The sequence below is a fragment of the Salarias fasciatus genome, chromosome 3, assembly GCF_902148845.1.
Source record: "Salarias fasciatus chromosome 3, fSalaFa1.1, whole genome shotgun sequence".
Lineage (NCBI taxonomy): Eukaryota > Metazoa > Chordata > Actinopteri > Blenniiformes > Blenniidae > Salarias > Salarias fasciatus.
This window is the reverse complement of record NC_043747.1, coordinates 20,737,127-20,762,989: the sequence shown is the minus strand read 5'-3', so window position 1 is coordinate 20,762,989 and position 25,863 is coordinate 20,737,127. Positions and strand designations below refer to the sequence as shown.

General features: G+C 44.9%; 1 protein-coding gene across 1 annotated transcript in view; it reads right to left on the bottom strand.

The window, feature by feature from the left end:
* poln (polymerase (DNA directed) nu) overlaps positions 1 to 25,863 on the bottom strand; it is a 50,571-nt gene that overhangs the window by 6,282 nt on the left and 18,426 nt on the right. The window contains exons 15-18 of the mRNA XM_030084030.1: positions 17,890 to 17,947; positions 14,622 to 14,699; positions 5,972 to 6,083; positions 3,922 to 4,004 (exon numbers count right to left, since the gene is read on the bottom strand). Coding sequence (XP_029939890.1) covers positions 3,922 to 4,004; positions 5,972 to 6,083; positions 14,622 to 14,699; positions 17,890 to 17,947 — 331 coding nt within the window. The remainder of the gene's footprint in view (positions 1 to 3,921; positions 4,005 to 5,971; positions 6,084 to 14,621; positions 14,700 to 17,889; positions 17,948 to 25,863) is intronic.

Sequence of the window (25,863 nt, the reverse complement as noted above, 5' to 3'; positions counted from 1 at the left end):
ATAAGTGATCAAGCTGAACAAATTAAACCACTACAAACATCTGTATCCTGTTTTCCTACCCAGAACACACAAAGCTAAGGTGTATTGCTTTTTGGATGTAGGTTTAAACAGCAGTGTTGCTCGGAGCCACTGACAATGCAAGTTTTTGAAAAAAGGCTCTGATGTATTCTCCTTAAAAATGGGGGAAAATGCAAGTTTTCTGAAACGCGGATATTGTGCATGTGCGTCATGGCTCCCAGTCCAGATTCTCCTGGACTTGGTAAGTTTTAGAGTTCACAGCCACAGACAGTTGCTGTTCAAACACAAAACTGTTCTGAAATGAAAATGCAAAAATGATGCGTTTCCACCTGAAACTCGGCCTTCACTGGGACGGACCCCAGAAGTACTGCTTTACCAACGTGTGTTTCTGTGTGTGTGTGTGAGAGAGAGAGGGAGAGAGACGGACGGCCCACATTCCTGGTGAATGAGGTCAGATTTGGGAGTGAACTTTGACCTCTGTGACTGACGCGCCCTCCCGTACCTCTGGCGGTCTTTGTTGTGCTCTCGGCCTGCCCTCTCTCACCCCTGCTGCTGCTCTATTTTCATACCGTCTTCTTCAAATGAAGAGGGAAACGCATTAAATCTGTTATTTCGGAGAAGTCCTGAAACCGCTAACCCGTCCTTTCAGACGCAGGTTTATCTCGCTCCTTCATTTTTTGTTCTTACCTACTTTGGCTCTAATTCATCATCCGGTGTCACCGCTCACCCTTCCTATGTTCTGACCTATTTGTATACATTGGTGTGTGAATGTGTGTGTGTGTGTGTGTGTGCGTGAGGGTCCGCTGTGCCGCGCTGCCCCTCCTCCCTGGCCTGATTATTGTCTTGCCGGAGAAAGCTTCCTTTAGTATTCGGTCGCCATGGCAACGCATCCCTCCGTGAAGAGCTGCCCGTCTGATGCTGATCAGCAGCTCCTCACATTCCCCTTCTTTCTGGCCGGGCCCCGCCCACTCGCCACTCTTCCCCTTTCCCCTACATTACTCCCCCTGCCCCCCCCCCCCTCCACTCCACTCCCGCATGTAGCCTACATTTTCTGCACTTGCCCTTCCGTAAGTGGCCGGCCCGTGAATTCAGATTTCTTCACGCGTTTTCAGGCCTGACCTTTTTGTTCTGCGACTCGCATGAGGAGCTCTTCCGCCGGCACCTCTTCAGCTGGCGTTGTTGGTTTATTTATTGACTCATTTCGGGCGACAGAGTGCTCCTGTTTGTTTTCTCCCGCTGAGCTGTAGTGATCGATCTTCGGTATGGGAGCGTTGGATTTTTTTTTGTCAGAACCTCAGAGTGCACTCGACTCGACGCGAGCTCGGGATGTGGGAGAAAAGCCACTGGCCCCGTTTTCTGCTAAATCAGGATTGTGATGGGAACCATGCGCTTTAGGGTTAGCTGATTAAATCAAACATATCTTCTGGGTGGTTGTTTTTCGGGGAGAACAGTAAATGTCTTGTATTGATGTTCTGGGTCACAGTGGGCACATGAAACTAATGAGTAGGGGTAATTCTGCATGTCGCTCCTCTGTTTAGAATCCCAAACAATGTACATCTGATTCCCACGCTCACGCAGCCATTCCACATTTCGCTCGTTGATTATCAATAGATTTGGCGCTTTAACAAATTCCTCCACAAGTCAAATAAATAGAAACCTCTGCACTGACATGCAAATACCACAGAGCGGCACCTGTGAAAGCACGGAAACAAGAAACTCCTCTTCATTTCAGGCGAGAGTCGGAACAAAAAACAAACCAAGTGTGGACCCGAGGTCAGAGGTCTTCACCCTGCAGCTCCGGCCTCTCTGCAGCGGCTCCCTGCAGCTTCTATACACACACCCGTCCGTTTTCCGTACGGCTTCATCGTCAATCCAGATTGATGGGCCCAAGTTTCTCATGTCTCAATAAAAATGGTCATTTGAATCTTGATGCTTGATGGGCAAACATGTTTTTTTATTACATGAATTGGTAAAGTCTTAACACAGTTTACAACAGAGATCATCATGGAGTGGTGTCAGCGCTCCCTCCGGTTTGAGACTTTTCTGTGTTTGCATGTTCTCCCTGTGTGTGTGGGCATTCTCCACACTTGCTCCTGTTTCCCCCCCACAGAGGGGGTTAGAGAGAGGACAGTCGGTCCTCTTTCTGACCCCCTCTGTGGCTGTGAAGCTCGGTGGCGTCAGGCTCCTGCGGCTCAGCCCCGCTGACCACAACTGCATCTCCTTATCAGTCCCATGCACTCCGTGCCCCTCAGACTCGTGAAGCGCAGCCCCACGTAAACAGGAACACACAGACGCCTCTATTATACGGCGGCGCCGCAGTCAGGAGAAGCTTCTGCAGAGCGGAGCCTTAACCCTTTACCGGACAGCTGAACCTGTGTGGAAACCGCAAACCCAACAACGATGAGTTGACGACCGGTCGCTGAAAACGTGACTGAAGACGGTTAGATCAACATAAAGAAAAATGTCTGGTTTGTTCTGTGGAATTAAAAATACATAACTAAATGTGGTGAGAACAGGCAGCAGAGTGGAGGATTTACTACACGAGCCGATGAAGACGTTGGTCTAGCTTTCTATGATGGGAGGACGTCGGCCGGGCGGTCCGTCCGCCGGCCCGGCCTCTCAAACACTCTCCCATGACACTGATTTGTGTCGGCCCCTGTCATGTGTACCCGCAACCAAGTGTGAAGAAATGGGTCACAAGTCGCACAGACGGGTCTCTTTACGCAGCACATCGTGCATTACACAGCCCTCTCATTCATCCTCGGCCTGCTTTTATCGTCCTGATCACCGTTCACACCGAGCTCCGTCCCAACACCGGGACTTCAGTGTGGACGTACATCTGCAGCGCTCGTCATCTCTATCTCTCACACACACACACACACACACACGTCTACTCCCTCCACATTTACTCTTATCTGCTGCAGTAATCAATTTAGCCGCTCCACACAATGATCTCCAGTGTTTCTGGACCTCTCACTTAGTGTCACTTAGTCCTATTGTCCCGTCGCTATGAAGTGATGCTGGTCAGTGGTCCATCCAGGAAGTGGTGGAAGAACACACACACACACACACACACCTCACCACTGAGTACACCACTTCCCAGACCTGAACCCGGAACCACCTCGCACTGAAGTGACAGAGCAAACCACTGCACCGCCGTACAGATCCTGAATTTTACCGTTCCTTCCATTCCGGTGAGAAACATCAACGCATTTTAGTCCAGAGGAGGTAAAATAGTGCCATAATAAAAAAATGTAAATGTCAACATTTTCACAAAAAGAAACAATTACTATGAAAAATCGCTAAAATATCAACATAAAGCCAATTTAAACAAAAAACTATCCTGAGTTGGTAAGAAATACCAAAAGCAGAACATGAAACTGGACCTTTAAACTAAAATAAGTAATCAGAGGAGGTAAAACTAGTTGTCTAAAAATAAAGTGCACATATGTGGAGGAAGTCCTTGTGAAAATCTTTAAGATACTTTTCTACAGCCGTTGCCGTCATTCAGCATTGCCATTTGTTTTTAAGCCCGATGTGCAAACTGCTGCAACTGGGATTCAAACCCAGGACCAGCGATATTGTTAATGAGGCTAATGCGCTAATACTCAACGTAAGAGTCAACAGTCTTTTAGTTTCTCTGTTCTGCATGTGTGAAATTAACTTCCTGTAGCTGTTCTTTTAAGATTCTTATTACTTTTGCTCTGTTTTCCATTTCAATCTAATTTTTCTATGAAGTTTTTAATTATCTATAGTCCTGCGTTTTCTTTCTAATGATCTCAAACTGAATGTTAATGCTGCTTTAATGTGTTATTTCAGCGTGGGTGTCTTGGAAAGCACATTCAGCTGCTTCGTGTAGGAACACCTGCAACACAGATGAACTTGCCTTCTCTCCGCACTCACCCGCTCCATAAACGACGGAGTAAACGATGCGCTTGGCGTGTTCCCTGTCCCCGCTCGTCACCTCGCTCTCGCTCAGGCCCTTCCTGGAAGACAGACACCGTGGACGCAGCACTGAGGATAAAGCTGTGAGAACCCAGAGAAAACCAAAGGCACGGAAGGACTTCCAGGGAGTGTCCAGGAACCACACCACAGATCAATTTTTGCTTTGTTTTAGTGAAAAATACAGTTTAAAAAGTTTTTCATTTTCATAAAACAATTGCAATTTTCAACAAGAAGCCAATTTCAGCAGAGAAAAGTCTAAAAACCGTCATTCCTAGATAATATTTTGAACTGTATCTGTGTCTCCGTGTACAATTATAGTGTTTGCAGACGATCTTCTTGTATCTGCTTCCACAGTGTGAAACTGTGGTCAGCTCACATGATAACACATCATCGTAAACGCTGCCTTAATCTTTTTTGATTTTAGTTGTCGTAAAACCTTGCAACCTATTTTGGGTCGCCAGTTGACGGCCTGGTTTGGGCCTGCGGGCCGTATGTTTGACCCCTCCTGTACAGTGGAGACAGAGTGAGACGTAACGCTGAGACACACTCGGCGGGACCTGCAGGGCTTCAGCGTGCGACAGAAAGTCAGAGCGAGTCTGGAGAAGGCAGACAGCGACGGTTACGTAACGCGAAATCAAGTCTGCTACAGTGGCGGGGATCAGACAGTGAGTGTGTGTGTGTGTGTGTGTGTGTGTGTGTGTGTGTGTGTCGAGGGGGGGACTTGAGATTTTATCACCATATCACAAATGCAGTGAGCAATATTTCCAATTTATCCTCATTTTCAGGCTATAAATGACACAATATGTTCCGTTTTGGTCAGTGATTCACCGTTTTCACTGATTTTAATAGAAGCAAAATGCACACGATGGAGTTAATGTAAAACTGGGGTAAAAGCTGACTCCTGAAATGCCCTCCTGGGTTGAAATGTCCTAATTTGCAGAATTTAAGTAAATGATGAATGATCTATATTCTTGTTGAGTGAGTTTTATATCCTCTACATCTGGCTGAGCAAAAATCCACCCTGGATTTTCATTGCCCCCTGCTGGATTAGTCTACTGAAGACTGAAAGAAAAAACACTGCATTTTTACAGGTAAATCCCTCTTTCTGGCTTCTGTTTTTGTTTTGATATTACTTCAAAATAATCTCTGTTTTTCTGCTGTGTGCCAGTTTTTGCAGATGATGCCAGTTTGACTCAACTTAAAGGACAATGACGCACCTTCTTATTTGAGGTTTGAGCAATTTAAACCAGAATGTGACGCATATTCTCACAAAAAAGTATATTTTTAGAGGAAATTTGTTGCTAAATTAAAATAAAACTTTGAATCTGAGCTCTACATTTGCCGACAAAACATCACAAACTGAAACAACCGTCGCCTCATAGTGAGAAAATTATGGTTTCAAGTCATATTTTGGGTTAATTTGCAAACTGCTTGTAGTTGTACAGACGGATGAATGAAATAAGCAGCCGCAGATCTCACGCAGCTTCAATGAAAACCCGACCCACGGCGATCAAAGCTGCCCGTCCTGCTGCAGGGGAGACTCATCCCAGCAGATTAATGTGGTTAAAGGTGAAGGAGGAAGACTGTAAAGCATCAGCCGGCCTGTAAATATGGTAATCTGGTTAACTGTGGGCCCTCCGCACCACACCTGACGGACACAGGCACCGGGAGTGTGTTGTACACGCCACATCAAAACAGACAGGACGGGCCTGTGTGTGTGAACACACACGCACACACACACAAAAATACTTCAAAAGCACAACAGTGTAATGACCGGAGCGACCAGCCCAGAGGTGTCCAACCCGTGGAAAGCAGGCGGAATGAGGCAGTCTGCATGGTCGTCATGGCAACAGGATTATTAGTGTTTGAAGAGATGGAGCCGAGAGGGAGGGAGAAACCCCGCCGAGCATCGACACTCACCTTGGTGAGGAGATCAGGAGAGGAGAGTGTGATTGTGTGAGTGTGTGTGAGTGTGTGTGAGTGTGTTGTGTGTGTGTGTGAGACGAACCACTGAGAGGCCAGCATGGTGAAGACGTCCGCCTGTGGGCTGCTGAAAATGCGGAGCAGCTCAGGGTCGGCGGAGAGGTGAGCCAACAGACGCAGCTCCACCTGGCAGAAGTCTGAGACACACACACACGCACACACACGCGCACACACGCACACACGCACACACGGACACACGGCATCAGTTGTGACTCATCTCCTGGGGAGTTTCGAAGCATCAACACTTCCACTCATATTTACAGACGTGAAAAATGTGGATAAACCACAAGCAGGAGAGAGAAAAATCCCTCCAAAGCATAAAAAAAACCCACGTTCTGCCACCTGTGAAGATCAACATGCTTCAATAAAGACGACAGACCGACAGAAAAATGCTGATTAGCTTCCTGTATAGAGTATTTCTCAACCCCATGCATCAATGGGACTTGTGCTACAACAGCTGTACAGAAAACTGGATTATTTTCGTGCGTCTGCTCAAGAGACAGAAGCTAACCCTGACAGACAGGGAGGACAGAACACGGGTGTCAAACATAAGGCCTGTGGGCCGAAACTGGCCCACAAGAGGCTCCAATGTATTCCACTAATCCAACAGGAAAATGTTTGATTTTCTTTATGAACACATTTCTTACACGACACTGAGATCTGAGCTGAGATATCAGTGACGGTACCTCGTTGCTAGCAAACTAGCGTTAGCATCAAAGCCATGCTGTCGGGCAGAACGCAACAGCTATAGAAGTTTTCCTGACTTTCCACGGTATTTTCCACGAGAAGGTTTCGTTAAAATTGACTCTATGTTGAGATTACAGTCATTTCCTGTAGTAATTGTTCGTTTTTTGTGAAAATATCAACATTTTCATCATGTTTACTCTACAACACATACAAAAAAAAACAAAAAACAAGTCACTGTGTCCACAGAAATGTTGTTCAGACTCCAAAGTAAAAACTTCCTGAACCCGCCGTCTTCAATCGCCCAAAAAAAGTGGAACAAGCAGCGGCTCCGGTTGGGTCAGGAGAGCAGCAGCTTCTCTAAAGAAAGAAAGGTTAGCGTTCCAGCCTCCTACATGCTGCCCCCCTGCTGCTGACAGCAGTGTTAAATGGCGGGCCTGAATGGAAACTGTTCACGCTCTCTCAAACCTAAAAAAGCTCCGGCATTTCTACTCGAGCTGGCTGAACGATTTTCCGCTACGAATCTCGATTAAAGAGAAGCTGAAAAGAGAAATATTTTTCTCCACAGCGGCGACTAAACACACAAAGAAAACACACTTTCTATTTATGCTGTGCTCTTTACACACCGGGCTACATCCTCAATCCCACCATTACAGCTCTTATTAGCATTATCTGTGTCAAATATCGGCCTCTTACAGAGCAACAAAGCCGTGCGGGTTACAGTGAAAGGCTTCGGCTTTTCAGTGCACAATGTTCTGTTCCAGACCGAAACCCAACTCTCTGCACCGGGACACTCGATCTCGACCCGCTCAGCACATCCACCGGCCCTCGCAATCTCATTTAGGACAAATTAAGCCAACGTCTCAGTCTGCAGTGAGTGGGAAATGTTTTTAAATGGGAAACTTTCGTTGCGTTTTGGGTGTCTGAGTACGTCCATAATCATCACTCCAGTCCAAGAAAAGCAGATCCTTGATCTTCAGCTGTGTATCTTCCCGGTTAAAGATTTTAAACTGAAGCCGCTCCTCACGGAAGCCGACCTATTTATTTGACTTGATGGGGTGACGCACGCCGTGATCTGCTCTGTACATCCTGTTCGCTCTATTCTCTTACATGTATCTCTTAACAGCGTCTTTCTGTGAACACACACGTGTGACAAAATGTTCAGATGTTCGGGAGAGGTGATCTACGTGATTCGGGCCTAATTTGCTGCATCTGCTTCACAAAGAGTAAATCTCGGCAGTGAATGATTGTTATTAGATAAATGCTGATATTGGAAGTCTGACACATGATTTTAACCTGAGCGGACTGATAGATGCATGCGTTCAGGTGGGCGGCAGCAGGGAAGGTCTGGGGGTCAGGGCGATGCCTTCTACCCATGATGAAGAATTTATTTTTATTTAAAAAAACTAAATAGGTGTAAGGTAAAATGATGTGATCAAGCTCTGTGGGTTCACTGGGTGACTTGGTGGTTAACCGTTCGATCCTCTACCCTGTCCCCAACAAACCAAAGGAACCCTAAGTTACAGCAGCCGTCACCCCAGTGTGTGAGTGCATGCCTGAATGGGTGAATGTGACAGACCCTGTGAAACACACTGACAACGCTCAAGTGGTAAAATTCACCTCCTCCTACATGTTAAACACCCTTGGGCCAGACCTTTGGGCTTTTATTTATGCAATGGATTATCAGCTGAAAGGGCTGCTGGGTAATACTGATTGCTTAGAAACCTGTTAAGATCTGGAACATCCTGAGACCTATTGAGCTTGTGCAGCTTTTCAAAAACCTCCACTCTTCATTGGCTTCTAATCTCAACACTGCCCCCTCCATGTTACTGGTGGTACTGCACTGTACTGGTGGTACCGTACCAAGAAACAGACAGAAATGGATGTAATGGATGCCAAGTATTCACGGAAAGCTCTGTAAGAATCCATTTTCCGATCTAATTCAGAGCATAAATGGGCTGTTTTGTTCCAAAAAGTGGTGTAAAAAACACCCAAACAATTGCAGAGGAATGCAAGCAGACCTGCGTTCTGAGAAGTGAAGACGAAAATGATGCAAGAAGCAAATGCACGATTTTGCCACGACTTTCTCAGAGAAAAATGCCTCAAATAAAAAAAAAAAACCCCCGGAGAGCAAATTATTTCAGAAATTTGCTCAAGGCTTTAACAGAAGCTGGGAAATAACCAGAGGCCATGAATGAAGCACGGCGGCAGACAGAAACTCGGCTGTGCCGACTGACTGCACAGCGCAACGCTCTGCAGCGACAGGTCTGTAAAGACAGGGCTGCGGCTCGTCCGCCACGTCTGAACTGAAACGTCCCTCAAGGTTTGGTGCTGCAGACACACATGCACAGCGACGGCGGGGCCGACGCACGTTTACTTCCTCGCCGACAAAGCCGCCGGAGTCCATTCCATTACTGCCAATCCACCCGGACACATCTCCCCCTCTGCTCGGCTGCCTCCAAATCAAATTAAAGTCCGCTAAATGTGGTGGTGGTGGTGGTGGTGGTGGAGGACTCAAAGGGGGAATGGGGGTTTAAAATTGAGAGATTTTTCACTCGGGATGAAGCAACCAGCTGTAATAGGTTTGTGGTAATGTGGGGAGCGGAAGAGCGATGACAGATGGGAGCGATGGGGAAAGCGAGGGCGGGCATGTCATGCATGGATGTGTTAAATATAGCTGCGGCAGCATCAAGCGGCATTCGAGGTGGATTCGGCATTTTAAACAGATTTCAGGTCAAATCAGTTTGTCTCGCTGTAAATGGGAGAAGTTACAAAGAAAGCCCCCAGACTATTCAGCTCGTGGCTCGCCGGCTGACTCCTTGGAAGGTTGCAACTGAAGGCTGGCGACGTCTGTAGTTTTGAAATTAGGCTGAACCAACTCCTCTGGTTTATCCTTCACTGTAAATCCAATCACTGCAATAAACTATGGATTTATTATGTAAAAAAAAAAAAAAAAACATTCAAGTCTCTATTATTTGTATCTGAAACTTGGATTTTTAAAAAAAAAAAAAAAAAATGATTTTCTTGTGTGATGGAAGCTTTTCATTACTGCTGCATTGTCCATGCGCAGTCATCCAGAAGATTATTTCACTGAGAAGTCAGGTGGAAAAAAGGCTGAGGCCGGAGTTCTGGAAGATTTGGGCTTTCACTTGGAGTTTTGTCAGAGATTGAACCTCAGTTCAGTGCATCTGATCCCTCCGTTAAGATTGCACACCACGCTTTTAAGTAAAAAAAAAAAAAAAAAAAAAGAAGGAATGTCTGCACAGCTGGTGGCAGAGAGTGGTGCGCCTACTCTGCCTAATAATTCAGCGACTCCCTCTGCTACTGTTGTTTAAACCAACATCCAAATCACAACTGAAGCTTGCAGCTTTTCATTTGAACACATTTGGCCACATCTATGTTTCTCTTGAAAGGCAAGCAAAAAATAGTAATCGCAACTCAATGCTTTGAATACAAATTGGTGCAACATGAATTCATATAGCCTCATATAACCCTAGAAACTTTGAGTGACACATCCAAAAATGGAAAATACATGAACTCCCAATCATTTACTTGGCAAAGTAACACAGTGTGAACTGATGAAGACTGTTGGATAAGGGGCTTTGCTTTGAGATCTCATTTAATTCCTTAAAAAAGTGATCATTTTAATGACTTATGCAACATTTCTGATGCAACAGCAAGGCTAGAAATTCCCCGCAGACCGCCTCATTTTGTCAGACTCCCCAGGATTCAGAGGGCCGGTCCCCAGAAGGCTGAAGAGGCCGGAGAGGCCATGTTCTTCGATAGACGCGGTTCCTGAATTGAGACACAGCTCATTTACTTTTTTTTACCCAGGGCAGACTCGGGCTGGAGAAAAGTTAAAAGCGGCTGGAAAAGGGAGAGAGACTCCGGTGGGACGGTTCGAGGAGAGACGGCAGAGCAGAGCAGAGCGGCGGCGGCGGTGGTGGAGAGGTGAAAGATGGGGGAGAAAAGAGACAACCGGTGTTGGCTGTGCCGAGGCGGGCGGGGGAGTTTCTAAAGATATCATCCCATTAATGTTTTATGAGCTCCATCATACTTCCTCCAAGCATGGCTGGCAGCCTCAGAAACATATTGCTGACCAGGACCTGTGTGTGTGTGCGTGCGTGCGTGTGTGTGTGTGTGTGTGTGTAGAAAAGAGAGGGAAAAACTGGGGCTTGCTCGGGAAATACACGCATGTAGCATGTAAAAGAGAGAAAGGGTTTACAGCTGTGACCTTCGGTTAGCACCGTATGAGCTCTCCAAGGTCTAACAGAGACTGCCTCTGTGATAAAAGCGCCACAATCAGGAATCCTTGTATCGATCCGCACAAGAATAACTCTGCCCTACAGGAAGCCTCTCTATAAACTGACTCTTGAAACTGGATCTGTAAAACAGAATCCACACGGAAAGATTGAGAACTTGGAGAATACAGGTGCAGAAGTACATTAGATTACCAAACACTGCAGGTATTAATGAACTGATCAGTGTCTTACTTCTGGTTCAAATTAATTTGTGTGAATAGGAACTTCTTTTTCTTCTCTTTCTTTTTTAAAAAAACAGGTAATATATAGCATTATCTCGACCTGATAGACGTGAAACTTCAATCGCCCCCCTGCTGTGCAGCTTAATGCATTATGTTTACAGCAGGGATGTGAAACAGGAAATTGTAAGTGTGTGTCTTTAATCATTTGGTGCTGATTGACGGCTGGAGTTTCTTGGTTGGGTCAGCTGGATGGAGCTGGACCTTCATCACAAGTTTTCAGAATCATGATTGTTTTTCAAAAGATTTCAATATTTAAATCATTTTTTCATTATTAAAAATGTCCTTTGGCTGCTTATCTGAAGTTAAATTAGCAAGAATTTTATTAAATTGAATGTTATTCTATTTTATTTCCGCTTGATGGTCTTTTTATTGTGATTTTATCTCATGTTCTTTTATCCTACTGTAAAGCTCTTTGTTCATCTTTGAGCTCTAATCAGGGGTATTATAAAAACAGGCCCTGTTTACACAATGTTTTCAAGTGAAAATGGAAAAACTTCATTGTGTTTTAGGGTCCGTTCACATGACAGTGCATGATCAGTCTCTATTTTTAAATGACTGAGTTCGTACCACATCAACATTAGCAATCTGTCAGTCAAAAACAGAAATAAACTCAATGAAAATAAAGCTTTATGAAAACACTTCATTACACAGAGATCTAGATGGAATTCATAAAGTTTCAAGACAGCGTTAAAGCTCCTATGAAGAGATGTGGGTGTGTATCACCTGAAGCTGCGGCTATAAAAAAACAATAAATATGCGAGTACCAGCCTCCGGTAGTCCCTCAGACAACACACAGGAAATATTGAGGGGACTAAGCCGTGTCTCATATCTTTTTAATGCCACCGTCCCCACAGTAATGTGAACGGCCCTGGGAGATGCTGCGCGGCACGCTGCAGCTGCGAGTCTGAAGGTTATGGATGAAAGCTTAAGAGCTCAGCTACAACCTGCACACTCAGAATATGAAATGTCCCTTGTGGGCTGCGGTTGGTGCAGAGAGGGTTCCAAGAAGGAGGAATCGACCAACCACATGGTTATGTGGACCGGATAGTGAAGGTTAAGAGTGTACCGGGGGGGGGAAACGCACCGATTTCAATCCCAGGAGGAGCAGAGGGAGGAATACAGCAAGATTCCAGGTGTGGGAGTTTTTTTTTTTTTCCCAGTGTCAGAAAGTGTGAGGCGATTCCAGGATTATTAGCTATTGAGGCCACCGACTCCTCCTTTTTTCCCCCTCAAAATGAGCGCCGTCACGATGACAGAGGATGTTATGCAACTGCTGTTAACATTTCACTTTACCTTCAACTTTGAATTGCGTCATGCAGCTTTGATGGTGAAACCATCTGAAAAGCTCCATAACGTATTTCAAGAGTTCTTTTCATTGCAGCGAAGTGCAAAAATACTTAGTTATTGTGCAACTGAATAAACGAAAAAACATGATAAAATGTATTACGTAATCACCGCAGCCATAAAACAAGAGACACTAAGTTTCATAAGGACATTAAGGAAATAAACAATAATACAGCAGAGCTGAATATGAGATGTTCCAACAAGCATATTCTAAGATTGAATCTTAACAATTTTCAGCAGTTTCATCAATAAAAGGATCAGAATTTGTGCTAATGTTTTAGTTTTGTGAGATGAAGGACCAGTTTAAATGACGTTTTAAAGTAAAAACGGAAAACTTTGGTTGTGCTTTGGGTGTCCGTTCATTCACATGAAAACTATGGAAGTAAATCTGTGCCATCTGATTTTGAATTTGAATTTTTAGACCTGAATTATTTCTGCATCGAAATCTGACTTTGAATTTTAAAAGCATTTGAATTTCCAGCAGTGATTTCTTTTAACTGTGTAAAAAATTTCATTGCAAAAAAATTCAATGTCTAAAAAAATTCAGTGCAAAAAAATTCAATGTCTAAAAAAATTCAGTGCAAAAAAATTCGACGTCTCAAATTCAGTGTCCAAAATTCGGAGTCAGAAATTCGCAGGCAACATCCGGGTAACTACGTCCCTACGGAAGCCCTAAAAGGACAAGATTGATCTTTTTTTTTTCCGGCGAACCGGAAATCCCAGCGACGTCTGCTGCCCCAGACCACAGACAGAGGTGAGTTTGTGCTGTTAATGAGTTATTGTGTGCTGTTGCCCATTCCTGAATAACTTATATGATGCACGCAAATCAACCTCCTGGAAATTATTGAAGTTTTTTTACTTGAGAGTCACCTGGAATACCAATCCGAATCCATCATCTGTCCAATAGGAACGTCTGTGTGTTCACCACTGACAGTGTTTTCTGGTTGTTTGTGTGCGTTTTCATTACAAAACCAAACAGCACCCACTAGTGTTCAAACATGCCAGCTACATCGTTTTCAGCATTTATGCAGTTTCTTTAGACATGATTTTCAGAACGTCGCCCTGTAAATGATAAACTTTTCTGAAACGAAAATGCAAAAACCAATCCGTTTTCACGAAAAATTCACCCAGAAGTACGCTTGACGAAGCCTCTCGAGTTGATATTTTTGTCTACATTTGAAGTATTTCATGTGAAAGGTTTATGACAGCAGTAGTTTAAGTCTTCTACATGAGTGTCTTTTTTCCACGGGGAACAACGCTGAGAGATGTAACAGAAACAAGTTGGAATGAATGTCTTTTACGAGGGATGACGTGGGAATTAAGCCTGCCTTTGTTCTCGTTTTTGGCTGGCTCATCTTTTTTCTCTTACTCTCTCTCTCTCTCTCTTGCTGCAGCTCCCATACACCAGCAGACATCTCCCAACAGAAAATAACCCGGCTGACAATCACAAAAATAAACAGACACACACAGGGTGGATGTTCAAAACGTACTGTAAAGAACGGTTCGTGTTATCTTCGGCCACACACGCCTGAGAGTGGAACATTTCTGGCAGAGCCGATGAGTTCGGAACTGGACTGTGGAGGCTCCGTTTTTGAAAGGACGGCGGAGGACACAGAGGTGGCGACTCTGCGAGGGCTCTCTCGCTCCGACTCCATGTGTCTGTGGGTGTGTCGGTGTGGGCAAGTGTTGGCCTGCTGGTGTGAGTGTGTCATTGTGTGCATCTGCAGGACGCTGGCTCTCGTCCTGCCGCTGCCCCCCTGCTGACCCTGGTCTATCTGTCCGGTTATGTAAGAGCACGACACTGACAGACCCCTGCAGGCAGCCTGCCGGACCGGCAGAGCCACAGCTCGGACTGGTGTCATGTCAGGATGCAAGGCTGCTTAAGCGGAGTTATTACAAACTTGGACAGAAGAAAGTGCCACAAGTCAAATCTGATAAGGTCACAAGGTTGAATCAGTCAGTAGGAACTAATGTGACTTTTCTTTGGGAAGAATTTGTAGCTGTGTCAACAATCAATGCAACAACGTAAAGATTTTAAATAAACAACATAACTAAAAAAAGGATGCATTTTTCATGTGTCATGGTTTTATATATCTGGCTCTACCTGCAGCCAGGAAGCTCCAGCCCTCAGGAGGGACGAACATGGCCCGAGGATGAACAGTCACCACCTCCTCCTCCTTCCCTGTGGGGACCGAACACAGAGCCCTGAGGAACACCGCCATCTTTTCAAACAGAGAGCCATCCAGCGGAAGAAAACAAACTTCATACTATGGGGAATTAACATTAGAATTACATAGTTTAAGTGTTAATAAGTAATGCACGCAACCATTAACTTCAACGGCAAGTATTTGGACTGTTGAAGCTAAAGAGGAAACTCATAACTCATAATACAGAGTCACACGTTCCAGATGAGAGGAAATATCAGACACATCATGCTGGTACTAATTACTGTTTAAAGGACACAATTTTTCTTTAAATTCATGTTTTCTCATGTCTTTGGTTGTTTTGTTTCAAATTAAACAAAAAAATTAAGGAGTTATCACTTCCCAGAAAAGGAAGCCAAAACTGAACATAGTACACAGTGCTCCACCTGATATTCCAAATAATATGTTAATGAATTAATCTGTATATCTGTGTAAATTCATTCTTCTAATTGCCAGTGGTCTTTCTCTTCCCTTATCTCAACACCAGCTGTAACTGCGCTGTGTTTTTAATTCTGAGTTTTTCCAAGAGCATCTGTAGTTTTCACTTGCAGTGTTTATGTACATAGAGGAGCAGTTTGTTTATGGTAAACTGTCTTTGAGATTGGTATTTAAACAACAAATTATTAGCTCAATTAGTAAATTGTACGCGTTTTGTGACTTGATTGCGATTAATTGCATTTTTCTGACTTACAGATGGTAAATAAGCAGCATCTATTGGAACTGAATTATTTTTGACATGACTCTGCGTTCTGTGATGCTCATAACTCCCTGGTATTGTCATACTTGGCCTGGGCTCAATGTATCTCAATGTATACTTTAAATGAGTAACATCAACTCAGGTCATCGTTGCAGGTGATTACCTCGACGTAAATGCCCTATCTAAGTGTGCCGTTGTCAGGAAATGCTAATCATCGGCCGCGGTGGACAGAATTTCAATTGGAATGACCTTCCTTAATTAGATATAGTGGTGTTTAACATAAGGATGTCTCTCACAGCACAAATTTATTGACCTGTGATTCAATTCTAATATCCCATGACCGCGACATTGACATAGAGAGGCTCGGAGGAAACAGAGCCAGTCTTCAGCTGGGGTTTTAGAGAGGCATTAAAAACATGGCAGCACTTAAATCAGGTTAATGAAGGGTTTCATTATGGGGCTGCAACGCCCCGTTTGGAGGAAAATCAGAATCCAATCACTGCAGGTCCGTCAGGGCGCTCTGCTGCTGCTGCTGCTGCTGCTGCACTGAAGTGCTGACCTGAGCGCAGGAGCGACGACGGCGGTCTGCAACAGCCGTCGCATTGTGCGGACCGTCAGAGAAACCGCGTCAGCATGAAGGAAATGCCACGAGAGCAACACACACAAACCCCGACGTGCTGACGGAGGCAGTGTGTACCGGCTGCACATAAACAGGGACGCCGCAATCAGGAGAGATTAGTGTCTCCATCTCTCACCTCAAGACATGAAGAGAGAGCAGTTAGTGGATGAGAGAGAGAGAGAGAGAGAGAGGGGGAGAGAAAGTCAGGATGATTCCAGGGATGGAGCCGGCAGGGGCCGGGGAGAATCTGATGACAGGGAGCTCTGGGAATCTGAGCGATGGAGGAACGAGAGGTGCTGAATCAGCGCCTGTGAACGGCTCCGGCAGTGAAGGAAGGGAGGAAAGAAGAAAAACAGGGCCGAGGAGTCGAGCGTCGATCTGCTGGAGGTGACTGACGGCGGACGAGTGGTCAAGCCAGCAGATGCGCGGAGCTGTTTCGATCTTTTATTCATCAGCAAATGGGGACTTTTGGTTTTTGTCCTGTTTTTAAGGACAAACTGCCAGATGGTTGAATAAAGATGAAATATTAAAATAAATATAGAAAATGAACTTCATAGGCCGCTTCAGCAGTCTGACAGCGCTTTACACGAACACACTTTACCCTTTACTGTCCAGCTTTACGTTGTTCTCAGTATAATCAAATACAATTTGAATGTTTCTTTGCTCTCTTGACTCAGACCGGTGTCAGAGAAACAAACTTGTCGTGTCTTAATTAGGAGCCGTGAGGCCAAACGACGGTCACTGTCACATGACGGGGTGACGGGAGTGTTGGACAGCGCCACTGAGCTGGATGAACACTGAAGTTCTCAGCTCAGATACGGATTTATTGTTTCTTGGCTCGAACAGACTTCTTGGCTTGGGTACTCGTGTCCTGACATGCTGTGTAATTCACCAAGAAAAAGCGATGAGCTCTGGTTAAAAAAAGCTGTGTTTAAATGAAGAAAATGATAAGAGATGCTGTGTTATGATCCACAGTTTGTATTGATGGTTCACAACATACTGAAAGTGTTTGAAGCTTTATGAGCTCAAATTCTCCAAAAATCTAAATTTTTGTTGCATTTTTTTTTCAGGCGACTGTGTAAAAAAGAAACGATGAGGCGATTACAACCTTCCTCCAAAGGATGAGAGGAGGACTCGGAGGGGTGAGAGAGAGAAGGAGTGCTGGGAAAACAAGCAGATCTGATATCGCCAAGTTGATGCCTGTGTCCATATGGGTAATGCTCTCCCCAAGCTGTCCACAGCGGCGCCGCCGTTTGCATGAAAGCAAACAGAGGATCTGGCGCGCGGAGCTCGTAGGCTGCATGAGACGTGCTTCATATTGCACGGGGAGGCCGTTCCGCACAGCTGCTAATTTTCTTAGATGTTTCCTCTGCATGTGTTATTCACCGGGGGAACGGTGAGAATTACAATTAGTGCCTTCGCTCTGGATCTCCTTCTGTCTTTATCACGTTGGGCTATTCATATAATCTCAACTCCAAACATGGTTTGTTCAGTCATCAAACGATGAGACCTTAAGATAAAGAGGTCTAGTGGTTATAATGTTGTGGCTGATGATGTTGTGAAAGTCCGCAGTTTGTTTTTATTGTGACCATAATGTGAAGCTGAAAGGACGGAGGCAGGAGGTCAGTGAGGAGGAGAACAAACATTTTTACACTTTTTACTGAGCAGAGCTTTAATTCTGCATTTTTATCATCCTCGTAAAACCTTTTAATTAGCTCCGCGCTCGTTAGCTTCTGCACACTGTCTCTTCCCAGACCACAGCGGGCACACACACACACACACACACACACACACACACACACACACACACACACACACACAAACAGACAATGCTTTTGTGTGTGTGTCTCACCTTGGATGTGCTGCTTCTTGGTGATCTGAAGCGGCTGCCGTGGCAACGCCTGGAAGTTCTGGTCGGGGAGAAGAAGGCGGAAAAACGGTGAGACAAACGCTCCTGTGTGGAAAAGAACTTTCCCAGTGTTTCGTCCCAGTAAGTTAAAAAACCTGTATTAATGATTCTGGCGCCGCAGAGGGTGTGAAAGGTCAGCAGTGTGTGTGTGTGTGTGTGTGTGTGTGTGTGTGTGTCTGCAGAGACTCTCAGTGCGCTGCTTTGAAGCTGAGATGAGCGGCGGCGGCGCAGCCCTGACCTTCACCAGGATGAACCATTTAGTCTGAATTAAAAAGGCTGTTTTTCCCTGAAATCACAGCTGGATTATGGGATATTAAGGGTCTAATATTGAACCTTCGGTGATCTGCAGAGTTCTGCTGAACTGTTGAATTGTTATTAAATCCATTTGATTCCACATGTTCTCATCACCTTTATTTGAAAACTTACAACTAATGTCTTTATGAATAGATGGTTTGAAATATGAAAACCTTTTCTAAACATGAGCCTTGTAGTTGGAACGTTCGTTAATAGTAAGTCAGTCGAAACTTTGCATTATTATTTTATCTTTTAAGTGCTCAGTGGTTTTTGAAACATATTCCATTTGTTAAAGGTACTGTAGGCAGGATTTTGCTAGTCAATGCTAATTTTTCTGTGTTTTCTTTGGATTAAATGTTAGAGTATCCATTGATAATCCTTTAGGAGTGTAGCATAATTGCACTACCGCGAGGGCACAGCGTTTCCATCTGTCTCTGTTCTGAGCTGAAAAGGAATCTCGACAGCTCCAGGTATCTTTGACCAATCAGAAGAGCCCATGAGGCTCTAACTGTGATTGGTCGATGGGCGTTCATCGCACGTTCTTGTGGGAGGGGCTTAACTTGCGTAGGGGCGTGATGTCAGAGAAGACAGGACAGGATTGGCAGTGCTGGGTTTCAAATCGCCATCTTAGATGGGTCGAATCGCCATCTTGCTTAGGTAACCCTAAGCAAGATGGCGGAGATGCCGAATCCTGCCTACAGCACCTTTAAATCTTAACAAATTGTGTATTTGCCGATATAATATTGTTTTGTATGCCAGACACTCATTCTACAGACATATCTCAAAACAAAAATGATAAAAAAAAAAATATTGTTTTTAGTGTTATTTCTACATTCATTAAATATATATTAAACGTTTGGAAGGTTTTCTCAACATGAAAACTAGATACAGGATTTCAAATAAATTTGAAAATTTCCCAAATTGCTGTTGTCGGTATAGAGTTAATTGTAAGGATTTGTGTCTTGAACATATTTATTCGAGGAAGACCACCACATCGTCGGCAAACAGTCCAATCCTATGCACCACTCCGTTTATTTATTACTACTGCTCGTATGTACATTCTTTACCTGACTGGCTGAGATTAGGAATGACAAAAAGATCTTCTGATCTTCTGCGTTCTTTAGCGGCACGTTTTAAAATAGGCTCAGCCTGACGCTGGCTGTGCTCTCAGGCCACCCGGCATCGACCCACCGGGTAATCTAAGACTGCCTCTGATACAGACACACAATTACAGGCATGCAGGGTTTTTACTCCTTGCCTGAAAGAGGAAAAAAAAAAAGAGAAGCGATAAGGCTTGTCAGCCCACACACACACACACACACACACAAGCATGACGTTTGATGAGGAGAAGAAGAAAGCAGGTTCAGACTCAGCAATTCCATTTTAATCCCTATTAATCCCACTGTATCCAGCCTTTGAAACACACACAAACACCAGAGTGTGTGTTTGTGTGTGTGTGTGTGTGTGTGTGTAATAAGGATGCTGGAATCTTAAAAAAAGGTCATCACCAAGGACATCCAGGACACAATAATCAGTGCACACACAAGGTTAATATCACAGGGCACAGACATACGCACATGTTTACACACAAACACAAGCACACACACTCTTTAAGTGTGTTTCCCGTCACGGCAGGGATCATCACATGCATGGTTTGACCCTGCAGCCCGTGTGCTCGGGGTAGTTGTGTGTGAAAAAGCAACTCTGCCTCTATGACTAATTCATTATTTATTGGAGGTAGAGAGGAAATCTGGAGGGAGGGGTGTGTGTGTGTGTGTGTGTGTGTGTGTGTGTGTGTGTGTGTGTGTGTGTGTGTGTGTGTGTAGGGACAGGACTGCAGCAGCAGGGTGTGGACAGTGGAAAGAATACATTAGAGACGAGGCACCACTGATAAGCACAGCTTCACCAAACACACACACACACACACACACACACACACACACACACACACACACACACACACACACACACACACACACACACACACACACACAAATGTAACAGCTTGTATCTACTTTATTTGAAATTCCCTGTAGACTCTGCTTCTCTCATTCTTGTTTTATTGACTGTTTATTGGCTTCATCTGTAACTTCAACATTAATCCTAGATGCAGAAAGACAGAAAGCTGACTTGTCTCGGAAGAAGGTTATGTGAAGGTATTTTATGTTTAATGTAACCGTGGGATTCCCCTCGTCTGAACTTTCACCTTTGTAAAAAAAGCTGTCCCTCCTTCATGTGTGTCTCATCCTCTCATTTAATTTTTAAGAAGCAGAAAAAGCTTCATTTCAAGTGTGTTGTTGAGAATTTGGAGCTCTCAGTAAAAGCGCTTCAGCAGCAGTTAGCAGATCGCAGAGTCGCTGCAGGAGGACTTAAAGTATACCGTGGCTTTACTCTGAATGAGTTTAACACTCCTGCTACCGACAGATGACACAGCCTGAATGATGAGAAGTGCTGAAACACAGTAAAGCTGATCTGACAGGTTGACGGGACTGCGATAGCGCCGCGGTGACACCAAGGCAACACATTCACACACCCATCAAATCACTGCTCTGATATGAAAGACAGAGAAACATCAGCGACGTAGAGGACAGCAGGTGAAGAATGATTAAGAAATTAAAGGTAAACAGATGAACAGAGAGAGAATAAAAGAGCGGAGACGCAGACGGACCTCGGGGCGTGCTTCACTGCAGCCTTAAAAAGCGAGAGAGACAAATGTGTCACTGTAAATCAGAAAGTGGGAATTTTACAGCTGTCCTGAGCCAGTGAAATTAATTAGTGGGTGGCAATTTTATTACACTGTGATGAAATGTTGCTTAGTAATCAGTCATACTGAGGCCAGGCCATGGATGGTGACACCTACTGGACAGTGGTGGTCACTGCAGCCACTCTGGACTCTTGCAATAAAAGAAGAGTGAGCTCTAAATCCTGGATTCACACACACAGAATGGACTGCTCGGATATTAGATTCTTATATTAATAAGACACTATTATCAGTTTAGTCTGAATATGAGAAAATTGACGAAATATGAGTGAAGAATCTAAATAAACACACTGACACTCATGTACAGGTCCGTCCTTTAAAGGTCTGACAAATTCAGTTCCACAAACACGGATAAAACATAACATTAAACCTCAGCAGGTATGAAACACGGGCAGCGAGAGAGCACTCACATTAAAATACTCACACACACACACACACACACACACACACACACACACACACACACACACACACACACACACACACACACACACACAGTCCTGGCAGAGCACAGGCCCCATTAGACGGCGGCTGATGTTTTTCCTCCTCTAATTACATCAATGTGTGTGAATTATACAGCGCTGACACAAATATTTGTGCACTGCCTTCTGTGGCAAGCACACACACACACACACACACACACACACACTCAGCGGTGAGAGACTCATACATGACTGCCGGTGCCGTCCCCGCCGAGGCTCGTTGGCTCTGAATGGGCCACTTAATCATGCAGATGTTAGTTTTTCCTGCCGTCTCTCATTGTTCCTCACTCTCCATGACAACCTGCCGTCTGTATTCTTTAATTCCTCCTCATGTTCTGACCGGGACTCATAAAGGACTGATAATTAAGCGGCTGCCGGTCCTTCGGGGGGGGTGTGCATGTCACCCTGCGGGGCTTTGACGGTGACACTGGGCAGGAAACATGTTTTTAAATTAGCCCAGGCTGAAATATTCATGACGGCTCGGTTCAAAGCTCCTCTGTTTGCAGGTAACTAAACAAAACATGTATTATGAAAGGGGAAAGAGTGCTCAGTGGGGTCATAATGAGGGCCTCCTGTTGAACAGTGCTCAGGGACGATGGAATCAGCAGAACCGATTCACGCTGCTGTGTTTACGTGTTGATCCTGCTGGTTAGATTCACGGTGAGTAAAACCAGCTCTCACCTCTCAGGGCAGCATGTTGAAGCCTGATTCATTAAATTAGAGAGAGCTGGCCGGTGCAAACACCTACTCTCCCGAATAGCTGGATAAATACTGTCATTAACTTGTTATACATGTGTTTCTTTAAACGACCTGTTCCATCCAGAGCGACGCAGGCCACCATGTCAGTGCGTCTGCTGCTGATTACACACAGACTGTCGGCACAAATTGAATGAGCGGTGCTGCGCAGATCTGTCCCGCGCCTCCGCGAGCGTAAATCTGGCCTGCAGCGAGACGGAGCCGGAGTCCCGGAGGAGTGATGCCTTGCTAAACAGATGGGGACCGTCGAATCGCCGCTGCCGGTGTTGGGGGTGATTTAATCGCCCGGCACCAGTTTAATGACTCATGGTGGAGCGTATGCACACATATAAATACACACACACACACACACATGCCTGCGCGCTCACTCAGAGGCTTGTTTGTATTCACAAAAGCACACTGCTAAATAGTCCCCATTCACACCCATCAAAAATCAATCAGCTCAGCGGGAGGAAAGAAGAAGAGCAAATCCAGCACAAAGAAGAGACTGAAAGCAGTCGACGGAAACTCATCTTTAGCCACCAAAAGTATTAATCACAATCATTTGGGATCAATGCAGAAATCACGATTATTTGTAACTTTTAGGAAAAGCACATTATTCTTATTGCAGCTTCAATAAAATAACCTTGTTGTTGCCTTCGAAGTCTTTCATCCTGCAGCTGAAATTTAAAGCAGGATCTTCATTCTGCTGAGTTTATTTCCTGGGAGCAGATTTACTCAAAATGGCACGCCAATTTAAAAATAAGGCCCCGGGAATAATTGAAGAGTGAGAGGACAGAAAGAGAGACGTGGGGCATGACGGAGAAGTGATAGAAAACCAGAGAGAGAGAGAGTGAGAGGAAGAAATGGAGGAGAGGCGAGATGTGACAGGTTGACTGTTTTCTCTTGGATGAAGATATAGAGAAGAGACAAACTCAGAAAAAAGAGAGAAATAAATAAATACGATTATATTTGGAGCACGTATGTTTTATGACGAGAGGATTATAAAGTAAGAGTGACTCTTGGCAGCGTTTTCCCACCGGGCAGCAGTTTTCGCAGCCGCCCTGCTCTCTGCTCATCCAGGCCCCCTTTTGTTGCTGCAGTCTGGCTTCACCTCGACTGAACCTTCGCCACATGAAAGCCAACCCCCTCCGCAGCCTCACATTTAAATATGCGTGTGTGTGTGTGTTAGTGTGAGTGTGTGTGGCGAGTCACGAGTGGCAGGACGCCGCCCGCTCCCTCGCTCAGCCCTGACCGATGAGCTGCACGGCTTCCCCGTTCGGAGCAGCGGGACGGGGCGTGTTAATGGCGGCGCTCGTGGAGTGGCACGCCGCTTTGTGGAGAGAACAACCGGGAGTGAAATTCATTTGTGGCAGAATTAATGACTTCACTCCGAAAGGAGCGAGGCGGGCGTGGAGACTCTGTTTAAAGACGCTTTCCAGGGGAGTTGAGGGGATGCTGAAAATCCTTTGGTTCACTTTCCTCGCTGCGTGTTAAAAAGTCAACTAAACCGCAGCGACAAGGTCGTTCAGCGTCAGCGGCGGAGAGAGACACGTCTTCCTCTTCTCTCTGATTCCAACAACTCACTTTCACATTTCCATCTCAAGATCTCAGGGAGTGTTTTCTCTCTCCATTTACATGACAACGATGCTCGGAATCAAAGGCCCGTTTCCATGGAAACGTGAGATGCTGCCACTGCGTATGCACTCCACAGCCGTAGTCAATAATTCTTCTGCACAACTTGATCGTTTGTCCATAAGAATGTCCACCTGCTTGCCATGTCGCGTATTCTTACAAAAGCAACGAATGGCGCCAGTTCGCAGCTTGGCATCGTTTTTAGGATTTAAGAAAATAACAAAAACGAAGGAAATAAGTTTCTAGCACCACCTGTAACTGTAACTGTTCCAGTGAGTGCACAGTTCCAGGACCAGCTTCACTCTTCTACACAGCGTCTGTGAGGACTGTGTGCTTCTGCCTCCACTCAGAGCTCCCTAATAAATATTGCTGATGTTTGCCGTGTCGCTGCAGCCTCACCGTGGGACGGAGAATTATTTGCCGGAGGTGGGAAATGCATCATCTCTATATGCCGGGAGTTTTCAGAAAGAAGAGAACAAATAGGCAGAGCTTGTTGATGCGAGAGTGTGTGACTGATTGATGATGAATATTTAGATCTGCATGGGGACTGGACGGGTTTTGGTTATGATGTAACTCCGGCTCATATCCGGACCGGGGTTTACTCTGAGGACAAATCCTGATGTGGTGAACTTGTGTCCTTTCAACCCAGGCTGTCGCTTCACGTCTCAGCAGGCACCACGCCAGTTTTAGGTTAGTTCGGGGGCATCGTGTGGCTTTTATTGGGAGTGACAATAGTAGCTGCAGAGGAATCGGGGGGATGAAAGAGAGAGACAGACGTGGATAACATAGAGGACGTTTCCCCAGATTCTCCTACAATTGTTCTGTGTCTGTCATTATTAGGATGTTCTAATAATGTTGATCTGTCTGTAATGACTGGATTTATGTCTGTTGAACTGAAAAGAGAGTCCTGCAGTTTTTCCTTTTCATCTTCGCTTAGCCACTCATGTGTACTTCTGTCTGTTGTGGTTTTTGAGGATTCTCTCTAAAACGAGATGGTTCAGCTGAAGGGTTTATCCTAACTGTTGGAGTTGTGGGGTTATTCTGACTTTGTTGTATTTGGTGCTATTGAAAAAAAAAAAGGAAAAAAGAATTGAATTGCAGTCGCTGTGTTCAGGACGTCGAGAAACAAAAGGAAGAGGTGGTCTTTTCTAAAGATGCCTTTTCTCTTGTAATTTTTGACAAGGAATTGCAGCTAAAAACATAACTACTTTTTTATTTCATTTAAATACATTTGTAGAAGGGAGTCACATCCATTGTTATTTTTGATTTATAATCATATTATATCATATTAACATAAGTACACTGGTGTATAAGACGGATTTGCTGGGATTATTTAGTCTGAACCCTTCATGATCTCTTTCTGTGTCAGTTAAATACAGCAGTAATAGATGTCTTTTTTTTGTAACTGAAGCAGCTTTTGGCAGTCACACAGTGACACCTAGTGGTCGCAGGTGGTATGCACCTTCATATTTTGATAGATTTGAGGCTACCAATAAATATGAAGGGCTACTTAACTGCATGCTTTCTAATAATCACAATATGACATAAAGTCCAGAAAGTGGCGAGCTGAATGGAACTTCAGTTACCGCAGACAGTGATTTCCAGCAGAGGTATTTACTCATCTAACAGGAGGATCAGCTGAATCCTGTTTCAGCGTGAGAGCAGAGGGAACCGAGCCGAGTTAAACTGCTGTTACACAGCAGTCACATACATCTTCTGGTAGCAGCGCGATCAATTCAGCGTGTTGCTCACATTGCTCGCAAATCACTAAGTCAGATTAGAAAAGTCTCCAAGGCAATACAGTGGGGAGTGTGTGTGTGTGTGTGTGTGTGTGTGTGTGTGTGTGTGTGTGTGTGTGTGTGTGTGTGTGTGAGACAGAGCAGTGCTCAGTGGCACAACCGATGGACCCTGACAGCTGGGTAACGTTGAAATGAGCTATCGACCGCCCCATATAAAGCTGTGTGTGTGTGTGTGTGTGTGTGTGTGTAGGATGATGATCAAGGTGGTAAG